Source organism: Salmo salar, chromosome 13 (genome assembly GCF_965601325.2).
Source record: "Salmo salar chromosome 13, fSalSal1, whole genome shotgun sequence".
Lineage (NCBI taxonomy): Eukaryota > Metazoa > Chordata > Actinopteri > Salmoniformes > Salmonidae > Salmo > Salmo salar.
Window position 1 is genome coordinate 46,640,940 of NC_138303.1, and position 15,550 is coordinate 46,656,489.

At 43.2% G+C, this 15,550-nt stretch overlaps 1 protein-coding gene across 1 annotated transcript in view; it reads right to left on the reverse strand.

Annotated features, from left to right (window-relative positions):
• LOC106566979 (copine-9-like) overlaps window positions 1-15,550 on the reverse strand; it is a 126,905-nt gene that overhangs the window by 32,825 nt on the left and 78,530 nt on the right. Inside the window, exons 7-10 of the mRNA XM_014135691.3 lie at window positions 10,531-10,594; window positions 1,018-1,121; window positions 704-808; window positions 87-128 (exon numbers count right to left, since the gene is read on the reverse strand). Coding sequence (XP_013991166.1) covers window positions 87-128; window positions 704-808; window positions 1,018-1,121; window positions 10,531-10,594 — 315 coding nt within the window. The remainder of the gene's footprint in view (window positions 1-86; window positions 129-703; window positions 809-1,017; window positions 1,122-10,530; window positions 10,595-15,550) is intronic.

Sequence of the window (15,550 nt, forward strand, 5' to 3'; positions counted from 1 at the left end):
AAGGGAAGAATAACTGAAGGTTTGACACACATTCACAAAGCCTTCCAGACATTCATGTGTTCATCAAAAAGAGCACAAAAAAGTACCTTCCATCTCTGTCCCAGTCATAGACATCCACTTTAACCGTTCTAGTAGGGAAGCAGAAAAAACAATTCAAGAAACGTATTTAATTTGTTCAACATGACCTTAGACACAACCACCACAGACCTACTTACTCTAAGGAAAAAGTGTCATGCTGATACATGTCCAAGAGAGGTAGGCTGATGTCCTGTCAACAGTACACACTGACTCAGAGACTCCGTCAGCATCGTTGACATTGATTGGTGTGAAATGTACTGTAAAATCCTCTGAGTCAATTCCAATAACACCAGTGCTGGCCCCTGGGACACCACGGCCGACTGCTGGCATTATTCTGAATGCCCCAGTGACTGACAGGTGGCGTCATCATCTGGCTTTGTACTGTAGAGCAGGTTTCCCAAACTCGGTCCTGGGGCCCCCCCTGGGTGCACGTTTAGTTTTTTGCCCTAGCACTACACAGCTGATTCAAATAACCAAGTCATCATCATGCTTTGATTATTTGAATCAGCTGTATAGTACTAGGGCAAATACCAAAATATGTACCCGGGGGCCCGAGGACAGAGTTTGGGAAACCCTGCTGTAGAGGTTCCCCATTGGCTCCCCCCAGACAGTGTCTTTCTCTAACCTGTCATAGTCCCCGTTACACAGGGCCCTCACTGCGATGGTGAAGGGCTGCCAAACAGGGTTCAGGGTGTTCTTAACCACCTCCGTCTTATGACAGATAGTGAACCTGGAACAGAGTAGTAGAGAAAGTTACAGAGAGGAACTCACAATGCACGTATCTGTGAAACTAGGAAATATCACAAGCATTGAGAGAATCCCAAGAAAAGGGGATACTGAGAGCTAGATACTCAGTCCAAGTACATGACAAACTGTGGTAGAACATTGAAAACACAGATGGAACTAGACATTGGATGTTCCCTCGGCAGGTACACTCACGTTCCATCTTCGTTACTTCGGTAGAATACCAGGAAGGGGTCAGACTTCCCAAAAAAGTCCTTCTTGTCCAGCTTGTTGGCACACAGCTGCATGGTAGCAATGTCCTAGAGAGGAACATCAACAGAGAACTTTTGGATAGCTTCTCACTGTAGCACATAAATCAACATATTACTGTAGTCTAACCCTAAGGCAGGTTTTTCTTTTTACTTTTCTTGCCCGGGGTCCCCCACCCAGGCAAACCTGTGACCCAGGGAGCTCCAACCTATGTTCGCACCAAACATTTGACATCTCGTCTTATCATCAGGTGAATGATAATGGCAATTTGGTAGACAGTTTCATTATTTTGACCTTCCCATTTTGACCTTCCCAAAGTTCATTGGAAAAGGAAGTGTAACCTTTAACATAGTCTATTAGCTAGAAAGGTATCTTGGCAGTGTATAGAACATTTTCTATTAAAGGTATCTTTACTTTTACTCAAGTATTATATTTGAGAACTTTTTCCACTACTGCCTACTCTATGAATTCCTTTCATTAGCCATAGATTCTAGTTTTTTATTTTATTTTATTTCACCATTATTTAACCAGGTAGGCCAGTTGAGAACAAGTTCTCCTTTACAACTGCGACCTGGCCAAGATAAAGCGAAGCAGTGAGACCCAAACAACAACACAGAGTTACACATGGAATAAACAAACGTAGAGTCAATAACACAATATAAAAGTCTATATGCAGTGTGTGCAAATGAGGTAAGATTAGGGAGGTAAGGCAATAAATAGACCATAGTGGGTAAGTAATTACAATTTAGCAATTAAACACTGGAGTGATAGATGTGCAGAAGTTGAATGTGCAAGTAGAGATACTGGGGTGCAAAGGAAAAGAAAAACAAATAACAATATGGGGATGAGGTATTTGGATGGGATATTTACAGATGGACTATGCACAGGTGTAATTATCTGTAAGCTGCTCAGACAGCTGATGCTTAAAGTTAGTGAGGGAGATATGAGTCTCCAGCTTCAGTGATTTTTGCAATTCGTTCCAGTCATTGGCAGCAGAGAACTGGAAGGAAAGGCGGCCAAAGGAGGAATTGGCTTTGGGGGTGACCAGAGAGATATACCTGCTGGAGCGCGTGCTATGGGTGGGTGCTGCTATGGTGACCAGTGAGCTGAGATAAGGTGGGGCTTTACCTAGCAAAGACTTAAATATGACCTGGAGCCAGTGGGTTTGGCGATGAATATGAAGCGAGGGCCAGACAACGAGAGCATACAGGTCGCAGTGGTGGGTAGTATATGGAGCTTTGGTGACAAAACGGATGGCACTGTGATAGACTGCATCCAATTAGCTGAGTAGAATGTTGGAGGCTATTTTGTAAATGACATCGCCGAAGTCGAGGATCGGTAGAAGTCAGTTTTACGAGGGTATGTTTGGCAGCATGAGTGAAGGATGCTTTGTTGCGAAACAGGAAGCCGATTCTAGATTTAATTTTGGATTGGAGATGCTTAATGTGAGTCTGGAAGGAGAGTTAACAGTCTAACCAGACACTTAGGTATTTGTAGTTGTCCACGTATTCTAAGTCAGAACCGTCCAGAGTAGTGATGCTAGATGGGCAGGCAGGTGCGGGCAGCGATCGGTTGAAGAGCATGCATTTAGTTTTACTTGCATTTAAGAGCAGTTGGAGGCCACGGAAGGAGAGTTGTATGGCATTGAAGCTCGTCTGGAGGTTAGTTAACACAGTGTCCAAAGACGGGCCAGAAGTATACAGAATGGTGTTGTCTGCGTAGAGGTGGATCAGAGAATCACCAGCAGGAAGAGCAACATCATTGATGTATACAGAGAAAAGAGTCGGCCCGAGAATTGAACCCTGTGGCACCCCCATAGAGTCTGCCAGAGGTCCGGACAACAGGCCCTCCAATTTGACACACTGAACTCTGTCTGAGAAGTAGTTGGTGAACCAGGCGAGGCAGTCATTTTAGAAACCAAGGCTGTTGAGTCTGCCGATAAGAATGTGGTGATTGGCAGAGTCGAAAGCCTTGGCCAGGTCGATGAACACAGCTGCACAGTATTGCCTCTTATCGATGGCGGTTATGATATCGTTTAGGACCTTGAGCGTGGCTGAGGTGCACCCATGATCAGCTCAGAAACCAGAATGCATAGCAGAGAAGGTATGGTGGGATTCGAAATGGTCGGTGATCTGTTTGTTAACTTGGCTTTCGAAGACCTTAGAAATGCAGGGTAGGATAGATATAGGTATGTAACAGTTTGGGTCTAGAGTGTCTCCCCATTTGAAGAGGGGGATGACCGTGGCAGCATTCCAATCTTTGGGGATCTCAGACAATACGAAAGAGAGGTTGAAAAGATTAGTAATAGGGGTTGCAACAATTGCGGCGGATAATTTTAGAAAGAGAGTGTCCAGATTGTCTAGCCCAGCTGATTTGTAGGGGTCCAGATTTTGCAGCTCTTTCAGATCATCAGCTATCTGGATTTGCGTGAAGGAGAAGCTGGGGAGGCTTGGGCAAGTTGCTGTGGGGCGTGTAGAGCTATTGACCGGGGTAGGGGTAGCCAGGTGGAAAGCATGGCCAGCCGTAGAAAAATGCTTATTGAAATTCTCAATTATTGTGGATTTATTGGTGGTGACAGTGTTTCATAGCCTCAGTGCAGTGGGCAGCTGGGAGGAGGTGCTCTTATTCTCCATGGACTTAACAGTGTCCCAGAACTTTTTGGAGTCTGTACTACAGGATTGTTACATTGGGTGGGCGTTCTATGTGCATTTTTCTATGTTGGTTTGTTTCATTGATTTTGGCCATGTGGCTTCCAATCAGGCACAGCTGTAGAGTGTTGTTGCTGATTGGGAGTCACACATAAGAGTATGTTTTTCCTTTGGGTTTTGTGGGTAATTGTTTCTGTTGAGTGTTTTGCACCTGACAGGACTGTTTGGCTGTCAGTTTTCTTGTTTTTGTATAGTGTTCACGTTGTTCAATTAAAATCTCCACTGCGCCTTGGTCTACTCTCTCTCCCGACAGCCGTTACAAGGATGCACATTTCTGTTTGAAAAAGCTAGCCTTTACTGTCCTAACTGCCTGTGTATATTGGTTCCTAACTTCCTTGAAAAGTTGCATATTGCGGGGGCTATTCGATGCTAATGCAGTACACCACAGGATGTTTTTGTGCTAGTCAAGGGCAGTCAGGTCTGGAGTGAACCAAGGGCTATATCTGTTCCTGGTTCTATATTTTTTGAATGGGGCATGCTTATTTAAGATGGTGAGGAAAGCACTTTTAAAGAATAACCAGGCATCCTCTACTGATGGAATGTCAATATCCTTCCAGGATACCCTGGCCAGGTCGATTAGAAAGGCCTGCTCTCCGAAGTATTTTAGGGAGCGTTTGACAGTGATGAGGGGTAGTTGTTTGACCGCTGACCCATTACGGACGCAGGCAATGAGGCAGTGATCGCTGAGATCTTGGTTGAAGCCAGCAGAGGTGTATTTAGAGGGCAGGTTGGTCAAGATGGTATCTATGAGGGTGCCCGTGTTTACGGATTTGGGGTTGTACCTGGTAGGTACATTGATAATTTATGTGAGATTGAGGGCATCTAGCTTAGATTGTAGGACGGCCGGGGTGTTAAGCATGTCCCAGTTTAGGTCACCTAACATTACGAATTCTGAAGATAGATGGTGGGCAATCAATTCACATATGGTGTCCCGGGCACAGCTGGGGGCTGAAGGTGGTCTATAACAAGGGGCAACGGTAAGAGACTTGTTTCTGGAAAGGCGGATTTTTAAAAGTAGAAGCTCGAATTGTTTGGGCACAGACCTGGATAGTATGACAGAACTCTGCAGGCTATCTCTGCAGTGGATTTCAACTCCGCCCCCTTTGAAATTCTATCTTGTCGGAAAATGTTATAGTTAGGGATGGAGATTTCAGGATTTTTGGTGGCCTTCCTAAGCCAGGATTCAGACACGGCTAGGACATCCGGGGTGGCAGAGTGTGCTAAAGCAGTAAATAAAACAAACTTAGGGAGGAGGCTTCTAATGTTAACATGCATGAAACCAAGGTTTTTACGGTTACAGAAGTCAACAAATGAGAGCACCTGGGGAATGGGAGTGGAGCTAGGCACTGCAGGGCCTGGATTAACATCTACATCACCAGAGGAACAGAGGAGGAATAGGATAAGGGTACGGCTAAAGGCTATAAGAACTGGTCGTTTACTGCGTTCGGAACAGAGAGTAAAAGGAGCAGGTTTCTGGGCGCGAAAGAATAGATTCAAGGCATAATGTACAAACAAGGGTATGGTAGGATGTGAGTACAGTGGAGGTAAACCTAGGCATTGAGTGGCGATGAGAGAGGTTTAATCTCTAGAGACACCATTTAAACCAGGTAAGGTCACCGCATGTTTGGGAGGTGGAACAAAAGGGTTGCTGAGGCATTTTGAGCAGTACACAGACTTCTTTCTAATCCGTAGCCTACAATTGTGCTACAATGATGAACATCGTTGTTCAGATGTGAAATTCCACATATCTTGTGTACTGTTCTCCACACCTCAATACAAGTGTAAGACAATTGGGTTTGGTAGTTTCAACTGACCTCTCCACTGTAAGACTATGTGACTGAATATCAACAGGGGTGAAAGGATAACTTAGTTCCCGTTCTATTATTATCAAATACAAACCAGCATCCCCTTTACCCCAATGCTTCGCCAATTTAGACATTTCAAATGGTAAATTGTACAATTTAACATCTGGTAAAGCCAAGCCTCCTACATCACTTGGTGAGCACACCTTCTTCATATTAATCCAGTTTTTTTCCTGTCCCACAAAAAAGTATTATAGCCTCGTTATTGTTATTTTATTGTGTTACTTTTTATTATTTTTACTTTAGTTTATTTGGTAAATATATTTTTAACTCTTCTTGAACTGCACTGTTGGTTAAGGGCTTGTAAGTAAGCATTTCACGGTAAGGTCTACAGTTGTTGAATTTGGCGCATGTGACAAATAAAGTTTTATTTGATTTGTTAGTGGCAGACCAAAGCGTGGCTCAACCTCAGGCCTGTTAGATTCAGTTGGACGCATTAAGTGATGCACGTTTCTGTAATTTTTTTGTTGTTGGTACAACGTGTTGGAAGATTTTGTTTCTCCCACTAGGTCCAATAGCCATCGTTCACCACCGTTACTATAGGACACTGGAGATTGAATTTCAATATTGAAACAGTGTTGCAAATATCGGAGATACAGTACAGACAGCAAAGTTGATACAAATATCTGCTGTTGAAAACCAAATGCTAGTCTAAATGAATGAGGATATCATGTCTAGATGCGTTTTTACAGCTTACAGTATCAATTGCCTGGCTGGTCTGATGAGACAGTGGATTGCGCAGTGATATGGAAGAGTAAATAGATATTTCGCCGTCATAGCCTTAGCCGATGGTAAGATGTGGAATAGACACTGGCTGGAACGCGGTTTTAACCGATCAGCATCCATGATTAAACCCAGCCATTGTATAATTGAATTCATAGACTTCACTGTGGTGCTGCTATGGCTAAAGACCTCTTCTGCCGCAATGCCAGACTCCTTCCAGCACATTCCTAGCCCGCGATTGAGTCCTGCTTTGGCTCTTGATTGGCTCTTAGGCCAATCAAGGGCATGATTGGCTGCACAATCAGCCCCAACCCTTTGAAATGCTGCTCTTATCCTTGAAATGCAGGAGCTGATTTTGAGTTAATAGGGCCCTGGGACAGTGGTCTCTAACCGCATTTGCTCCCACTCTCCTTTTTTTTGCCTCCCTTCTCTGCCTCTCCCCCACATGAAACACAGATTAGCCCACATATTCACACCTAAAGATACTAACACACATACAGCTACTACTATAGTTGTATTAAAGGTACAAATGGGCACAAAATGGAGAAGCACACTATGTCCCACAAAAAAAGTATTTATTTAGTTATTATGTCATAGTTTAAAATATCGGTCTGGAATATTCATAGGTAACATTGCAGAGATATAATTAAATTCTGGGACCACAACCATTTTAATCACGTTGATCTTTCCGCATAAAGAAAGTTTTATCTCTTCCCATTTTTCTATATTGATCTTAATCTTGACTAGCAGTGGCTCAAAATTTAGTCCCATCACTTCCTCCAAATTTGAACTAAATTTAGAACCCAAATCTTTCATCCCAGTAGGAACCCATTTCACGTTAAATGGGGTAACATTTCCAGAGTAACATATGGCATTAATTGACAGTGCTTTCGACTTATCCCCATTCATTTTGTAGCTTGACAAACTAGAATATGATTCAATACAAGTAAGTAATTGTGGAACAGACTGAAGAGGATCAGAGACCAGCAGTAGAATATCGTCTGCATACATAAGCAGCTTGTGTTTTTTTCCTCCTCCATGGACACCCCCAATTTCCGTATCTGTACTTGTCATTGTCGCAAGAGGCTCTAAAACTATGGTAAACAGGAGAGGGGAAAGAAAGCAACCCAACCTTGTGCCTCTAGAAAGACTAAAAAAAGGACACATAATTCCATTTGTAAGAACTGTTGCTTTAGGATTGGAATAAAGGACCCTTATCCCTTTATAAAAGTCAGGACCAAAAACACATTTTCCTAGGGTTCTTAGGAGAAAAGCCCACTCTACCCTATCAAATGCCTTCTCAGCAGCTAAGGAGACGGCAACGGTAGGAACTATATTTGAGCGGTTTAACCACATGAGGTGTAAGAGCCTACCTGTTCATAATAAATCCTACTTGGTCACTATGTATGATCTTAGGTAGTGCCTTCTCTAAGCATATTGCAAGTGCCTTAGTCAGAATCTTACAATCCACAATAAGAAGGCCATCCAGACCAGGTGACTTCCCTGCTTTCAAAGATAAAATGGTGGCTGTTCCTGTTCTTTTATAGTACAGTCTAGGTCCTCTACTTTGCTATCTGATAATCTAGGTAATTCTATACCAGATAAAAAAGTATCCATATCTATGGGGCTCGCTGAACAGGAGGATGTACTGTATATAAATCTTCATAAAAACATTGAAACATTGTTTATCTCTTTGGATGATGTCACCATTTTATTGCCCTTCTTAAATGCTGGGATTACGTTAGAAGTGTTCTGCATTTTTAGTTGTCTTGCTAGTAGCCGGCCTGTCTTCTCACCTCCCTCATAAAAACTGGTTCTAAGCCTAAACAGCGCATATTCTCTCTTTTTTGTTATACATTTTGTGCAACTGAAATTTCAGTTTGCAGGCAGTTTGAAACGTGCTATCTGTGCAATGTATTGCCAAATCCCTTTCCAATACACATGTCTCTGTTTCTAATCTTTTTACTGCTTCAGTCCCTTCCCTCTTCTTTTTGGACGCATATGCTATTATTGTCCCTCTAATATATGATTTAGAGGTTTCCCATACTGTGGAAATCCTTTCAGGTGAGCCTACGTTGATCTCAAAAAAGGATCTAAGATCATGTGCTAGTGATTGGCTAAATATCTAATCTTGCAATGGTGTTGAGTCTAAATCTACCCGTCCTTACATTTTCAGAGTTTATATCAATATGTAACTCTACTATAGCATGATCTGTTAGGGCGATGGGCCCAATCTTGCAATCAATCACATTATTAAACATGAAATTAGATATTAAGAATACATCTATTCTGGAGTGTGTCTCACGACAGTGGGAGAAAAAAGTATATTCTCTATCATTAGGATGGACTAATCTCCATATGTCTGTAAGGGCCATATCTTCTGCTAGCATATGTATTGCAAGTCTATCTTTTGGCGTGGAGTTACCTGTAAATTTACTTCTATCAATCATATTGTCCATCACTTGGTTAAAGTCTCCAGGAAGGACAATCTTCCCCTCCATATTTCCCAGTAACTTTGACCTCATGAAAAAAATCTGGGTCCTCCTTGTTGGGAGCATATATGTTGCATAACACTACCTTAATCCCATTTATAAGAGCCTCAACTGCATAAGTGTTGCTAATGCTCTCCACTTTCTGGAGGACCGAGTTTTGAAATCAGTGTAATGCTCGTTGGAAATAGGGGATATATCATCCCCTATTTCCAATGAGCATTACATCTAAGGAGATGGAGAAAATACAGCCGTTTGATTGAAAATAATGTGGAGGGAGTTGAAAATAGAACACACAGTAGAAGGCTGTTGTATAAAACACCTGTCTCTGAGATTATATCTTCAAACTAAAGGCAACCATGGCATCCATGACAGAGAGGGAGAAGCGTTCATCCATGTATACAGGTAAGAGAGTCTAACAAGCTACATTTTCAGATGTTATACATTTAAAATATTTTCAGAAAGTCGTTTTCATTGCAAGTTAAATCATACTGTAATGAAACAGGCAGAGAGCAGGCCTCGAACCCTCAACCTTCTAGCCTGAAGTCCAGGGCGCTATCGTGTGAAGCTAGCCGTTCAACATGTGAAGCTAGCCGTACAGCATAATAACCACAGAAAACATGTTTAGCTTTAATAGTGACATCGAGCCAACCCCTTTTACCTCGAGAGGAAATTAAAAAACAACACCGTACAGAATTCATCACATGGAAGCTATTATTCAGTCTGAGGGCTTAACAATATGTATGGCTGTTTATGGTCTGTCAGTGGTTGCATCCATTGGTTGGTCCGCTGCTCTGTTTTGGGTAGAAGGACTAGTAGGACAGGTCCCTGTGGAGACGCCCCGGGACTGAAGCATCACGCATGGAGCAACTGTAATGAGCTCGTCTTCTCCAGCGCAGTGCAACGCAGGGGCAGACTCAGAGGTGGCTGATAACAGGAGAGGGGCATCATGGGAAATCTCTTAGCAGCCAGTTCCACAGTGACAGAGTGGCGAGCTCCGCCCACGCTCATCTGAATTTCTAAGCATTGTCTCTCTCGCTCTCTGAGAAAAATCCTCTCAGTTATTTCTGGGGTAAACAAACATGGAGATCAACTCTCCCTCTCCTTTCTCTCCTAGTCTTGTTTTTGTAAGAAGTGTTGACATGCTGAATGCACTGAGGTGTCTGTTTAAACTACTAGCAACCAGCTCGGACACCCATGCATACCCCACAAGACATACCACCAAAGGTCTCTTCACAATCCCCAAGTCCAGAACAGACTATAGGAGGCGCACAGTACTACATAGAGCCATGACTACATGGTACTCTATTCTACATCAGGTAACTGATGCAAGCAGTAGAATCCGATTTAAAAAACGGATAAAAATATAACTTATGGAACAGCGTGGACTGTGAAGAGACACACACACACACATGATAAGACACGCACTCTACACACACGTACACAGGGATTTCGTATTGTAGATATGTGATACTAGAGTAGTGGCCTGAGGGCACATACTTAATGTGTTGTGAAAAGTGTTATGAAATGCAGTTTCATGTAATATTTTAAATTGTATATACTGTAACTGTTGCTGGACCACAGGAAGAGTAGCTGCTGCCTTGGCACAACAATGGCTGAAACATAAGCTGACTTTCGTGGCCCCAGAGGGGAAAAGGTGACTTGTCAGGTACTGACCCTACAGTTACTGAGCTCCTCCGCCGCAAAGATAATGGCCCCCAACTTCTTCCCAGGAATCCCACTGTGAAAGAGAAAAAGAGAAAATGATGGAAGAGAGAGGGGGAGAGGGAGAGTGACAGAGAGAGAAACAGAGTGAGATATCTTGTAATACTAATGACAATATGATACATAGTCATATAGCCACAGTCCCGCTTTTCCTCAGAATATTGAGTCAGAATTCATTAACCATGCAACACATACTGCATAGCACGTTCACACAGCCATCTTTCCTATCTTGTTCTGCTTTAATGCAGTTGCCATCACATCAAGGTTAAAGCGTTTGTTTTTACTTCATTTAAACTTACTTTCACTTTGTCGATTCAATTTATTCCAATTAAGGCACGATTCAATGAACTGAAAGGATAGCAAGCGAGAGCGAGGGTAGAGAAAGCCAGAGCAGACAAGCCGAAGAAGTGCGAGAGAGGGTGAGCAAGAGGCTGTGTGACAGTAAGGGGCTTGCGAGGTCAAACCTGCAAGCTGGTCAATTACTGTGCAGTGGGTAAATCTGGGTAACTCTGGGCCAGCTATAGCTCGCTCCACTCCCCTCCTCCAGTCATTAGTAGAGTGAACTCCTGGGGAGAATCTCAATTGCATTGCTCTGATTCCTCCCGTCCTCTCTCCTTGCCTCTTTATCAAACCCCATTTGATGAGAAGGTCAGAAGGGAGGGACCTCTGATCTTCTCATCTCATGAGGTTTGAGAAGGATGTGAGGAATCAAGGAAATGCAATTGAGATTCTCCCGTGGTGCAGCTCATCCTCTCACCACATCCAGCACGTCACTCTCTCTGACAGGGGCGACCTCCTAGCACATCACCTTATCACCTACACTGAGCAGAGGCCTTGTCTCACAGTGGTACAGGGTGCTGATGGGTCACCTATCCAGGTATCCACCATGTCTCATCTTCCACCTTGACACACATTTTTCTATTGGTATTTCCTGCATAACAGAGCTGTCCAATCAAACCATGTCCAATCTCATAGCGTGCTCACTGAGTTACAGAGGTGGTACCGTGCAAGACTATTACAGTGTGCAAGTCTTACTGCGTTTGGGCATCCCTCATAAAACCCTCTGTTTTTACTATAAGGTGTTATATCTAGGGTTGCAAAGCTATCGGTAATTTACCAAAATGATCGTAATCTTTTGTAATTTTGGTAATTAATAGACAATCTATGGCAATCTATGATAACTTTGGTCATTTATACATGAATAACTTTTACTAAATGTATTCATATATAGTATACATTTTTATATCCGTATCCATATTGTCCATGAGTTTCTAGTGGATAGACCATAAGGTTCAAGAGAAAATAGCGTAATTAATATAAAAAAAACATCTAATGAACAATGACATTATTTGTTATTAACTTTGCAACTCTTCCAACTATTGACTTTTTTTACAACTGCCACCAGTTTGATGCCAAAACATTGACAACAAATATATACTGACATAGTTAAATAAATAAGTGTGTAAAAAAAAATGTATACAAGATATTTCATGTTGAAATCCTCATATTAAACACCAATTGTATTCACTAAGTTGATGGTTAATATTTAGGATAATGTTTTATGGCTTTGATATTCAATATTTTATTTAAAAATCATCTTATTTAATTATTTCATATTTGTACATGTGATACAGCCACACAGAGGGCCAGATATAATTACAGAGACCTGTGGTAATCTGAAGTACCCCAAAAGGTCACTAGATCATCTTATAAATTTCCATATAAACCTTGAAAGTGACCAAAACTCTGGTAGTTTACTGGTAAACTTTGAAAGTTTCCAGTAATATACCCTCCCTTTTGTAACCCTAGTTATAGGACACATTGTGAGTAATCACAGTAAATTAGGGAGGAAATGGGAAATGAAGTGGAAAACAGAGTTTCCGTCTTCACCATCCTGAGATAATATACGATGATGTTCTGGACATGGAGAGAAAATAACAAATTACTGTATGTTTCCTTGGTAACTGAAGTCACAGTATCAGCAGCAATCAGGACACGTCGTCTAATTACGTCATAGAAACAGCCATCGAGGCCCTTTAGCAGACAACTTGAGCACTAGGGCAGAAATCCTGTTAGCTAGAGGCCCACTACGTCTCAATGTGATTAGACCTTGGAGAGAAGGATGCCCTTCAGAAACCTTTCTCCTCCCTGTCACTCCCCTCCCCTGTCTGCAGGCAAATGGGATGGCAAGAGTAGCGACAGGTAAGCAACCTATACTTGAGCTGAAGAGTCCAGAGATTTCTACACTATATATACAAAAGTATGTGGACACCCCTTCAAATTAGTGGATTTGGCTATTTCAGCCACATTCTCTGCTGACAGGTGTATAAAATCAAGAACACAGCCATGCAATCTCCATAGACAAACATTGGCAGTAGAATGGCCTTACTGAAGAGCTCAGTGACTTTCCAACAAGTCAGCTACCCTAGTCAACAGTAAGCGCTGTTATTGTGAAGTGGAAATGTCTAGGAGAAACAAAGGCTCAGCCACGAAGTGGTAGGCCACACAAGCTCACAGAACAGGACCGCTGAGTGCTGAAGCGTGTAAAAATCATCTGTTCTCGGTTGCAACACTCACTACCGTGTTCCAAACTGTCTCTGGAAGCAACATCAGCACAATAACTATTTGTCGGGAGCTTCATGAAATGGGTTTCCATGGCTGAGCAGCCGCACATAAGCCTAAGATCACCATGCGCAATGCCAGGTATCGGTTGGAGTGGTGTTAAGCTCACCGCCATTGGACTCTGGAGCAGTGGAAATGCATTGTCTGGAGTGATGAATCACACTTCACCATCTGGCAGTCCGACGGACAAATCTGGCTTTGGCAGACGGCAGGAGAACGGAACGCTACCCGCCCGAATCCATGCTGCCAACTGTTCCAGTGAAGGGAAATCTTAATGCTACAGCATACAATAACATTCTGGACGATTTTGTGCTTCCAATTTTGTGGCAACAGTTTGGGGAAGGCCCTTTCCTGTTTCAGCATGACAATATCCCCTGTGCATAAAGTGAGGTCCATACAGAAATGGTTTGTCAAGATCGGTTTGGAAGAACTTGACTGGCCTGCACAGAGCCCGACCTCAACCCCTTTGAACACCTTTGGGATGAATTGGAATGCCGACTGTGACTGCCCTTCCTCACCAATGCTCTTGTGGCTGAATGGAAGCAAATCCCCACAGCAATGTTCCAACATTTAGTGGAAAGCCTTCCCAGAAGAGTAGAGGCTGTTATGGCAGCAAAGTGGGGACCAACTCCATATTAATGCCCATGATTTTGGAATGAGAAGTTTGACAAGCAGGTGTCCACATACTTTTGGTCATGTAGTGTATTTCAGAGCTGCATTTCTATTGAAACGTATTGTGTATACCGTGCAGATCAAAGTTAAAAACATGTATTTGTAATAACAATGCACTTATAATAAGGGAATTATGGCGAAACAAAGCCCTATGTATTTTGAATTGCAGTCCACAAGAACTAGAGAATGACAGACAGATCTGGACACATTAGAAAGTAGCCATTAAAAGAAGAAAGAACACCTAGTTCATTATGCATGTATTTGGCTGCCTTGTTCTATCTTTGCAGCTGGCCTTACCAAAAGGGGTCGAATACAACATTCAGGATGTGTCAGCTCAGCTAGCGCCAACAGTCCTCAATATTTCAGGACCATGGCACAGATTCAGATGGGTTGAGCCAGAGGTGGAATAAAGAACAATACTGGAACAACTTCATGAGACAAAGATTCAGTTGGCCAGGCAGAGAAAAGAAAAGGGATGGTTCCTGCACTCTGTGTCTGACATGGAGACAGTGGGCCGTCTGTGATGCACTTTGGGAGAACATAGTTCCTTACCTTCCATGTACGTGACACATTGACAGCTGAGGAATTATTTATGACAAAAGTAAAATCCATCTTTACCCAGCGCTATTGTACTGTCTGGATTTAGACTGGACGAACCGCCCTTGCTGTCTCTGCCTGGCCGGTTCCCCTCTCTCCACTGGGATTCTCTGCCTCTAACCCTATTACAGGGGCTGAGTCACTGGCTTACTGGTGCTCTTCCATGCCGTCCCTAGGAGGGGTGCGTCACTTGAGTAGGTTGAGTCACTGACGTGGTCTTCCTGTCTGGGTTGGCGCCCCCCCTTGGGTTGTGCCGTGGCGGAGATCTTTGTGGGCTATACTCGGCCTTGTCTCAGGATGGTAAGTTGGTGGTTGAAGATATCCCTCTAGTGTTGTGGAGGCTGTGCTTTGGCAAAGTGGGTGGGGTTATATCCTGCCTGTTTGGCCCTGTCTGGGAGTATCATCGGATGGAGCCACAGTGTCTCCTGACCCCTCCTGTCTCAGCCTCCAGTATTTATGCTGCAGTAGTTTATGTGACGGGGGCTAGGGTCAGTCTGTTATATCTGGAGTATTTCTCCTGTCTTATCCGGTGTCCTGTGTGAATTTAAGTATGCTCTCTCTAATTCTCTCTTTCTTTCTTTCTCTCTCTCTCTCGGAGGACCTGAGCCCTAGGACCATGCCTCAGGACTACCTAGCATGATGACTCCTTGTTGCCCCCAGTCCACCTGGCCGTGCTGCTGCTCCAGTTTCAACTGTTCTGCCTGCGGCTATGGAACCCTGACCTGTTCACAGTGATTACTATTATTTGACCCTGCTGGTCATTTATGAACATTTGAACATCTTGGCCATGTTCTGTTATAATCTCCACCCGGCAAAGCCAGAAGAGGACTGGTCACCCCTCATAGCCTGGTTCCTCTCTAGGTTTCTTCCTCAGTTTTGGCCTTTCTAGGGAGTTTCTCCTTGCCACCATGCTTCTACACCTGCATTGCTTCCTGTTGGGGTTTTAGGCTGGGTTTCTGTACAGCACTTTGATATATCAGCTGATGTAAGAAGGGCTATATAATACATTTGATTTGACTTAGTGTCCTGAAAAGTCTGCCACAAAAATGTTGAAAATAAAATCCCCAAAAATGACCAAAGA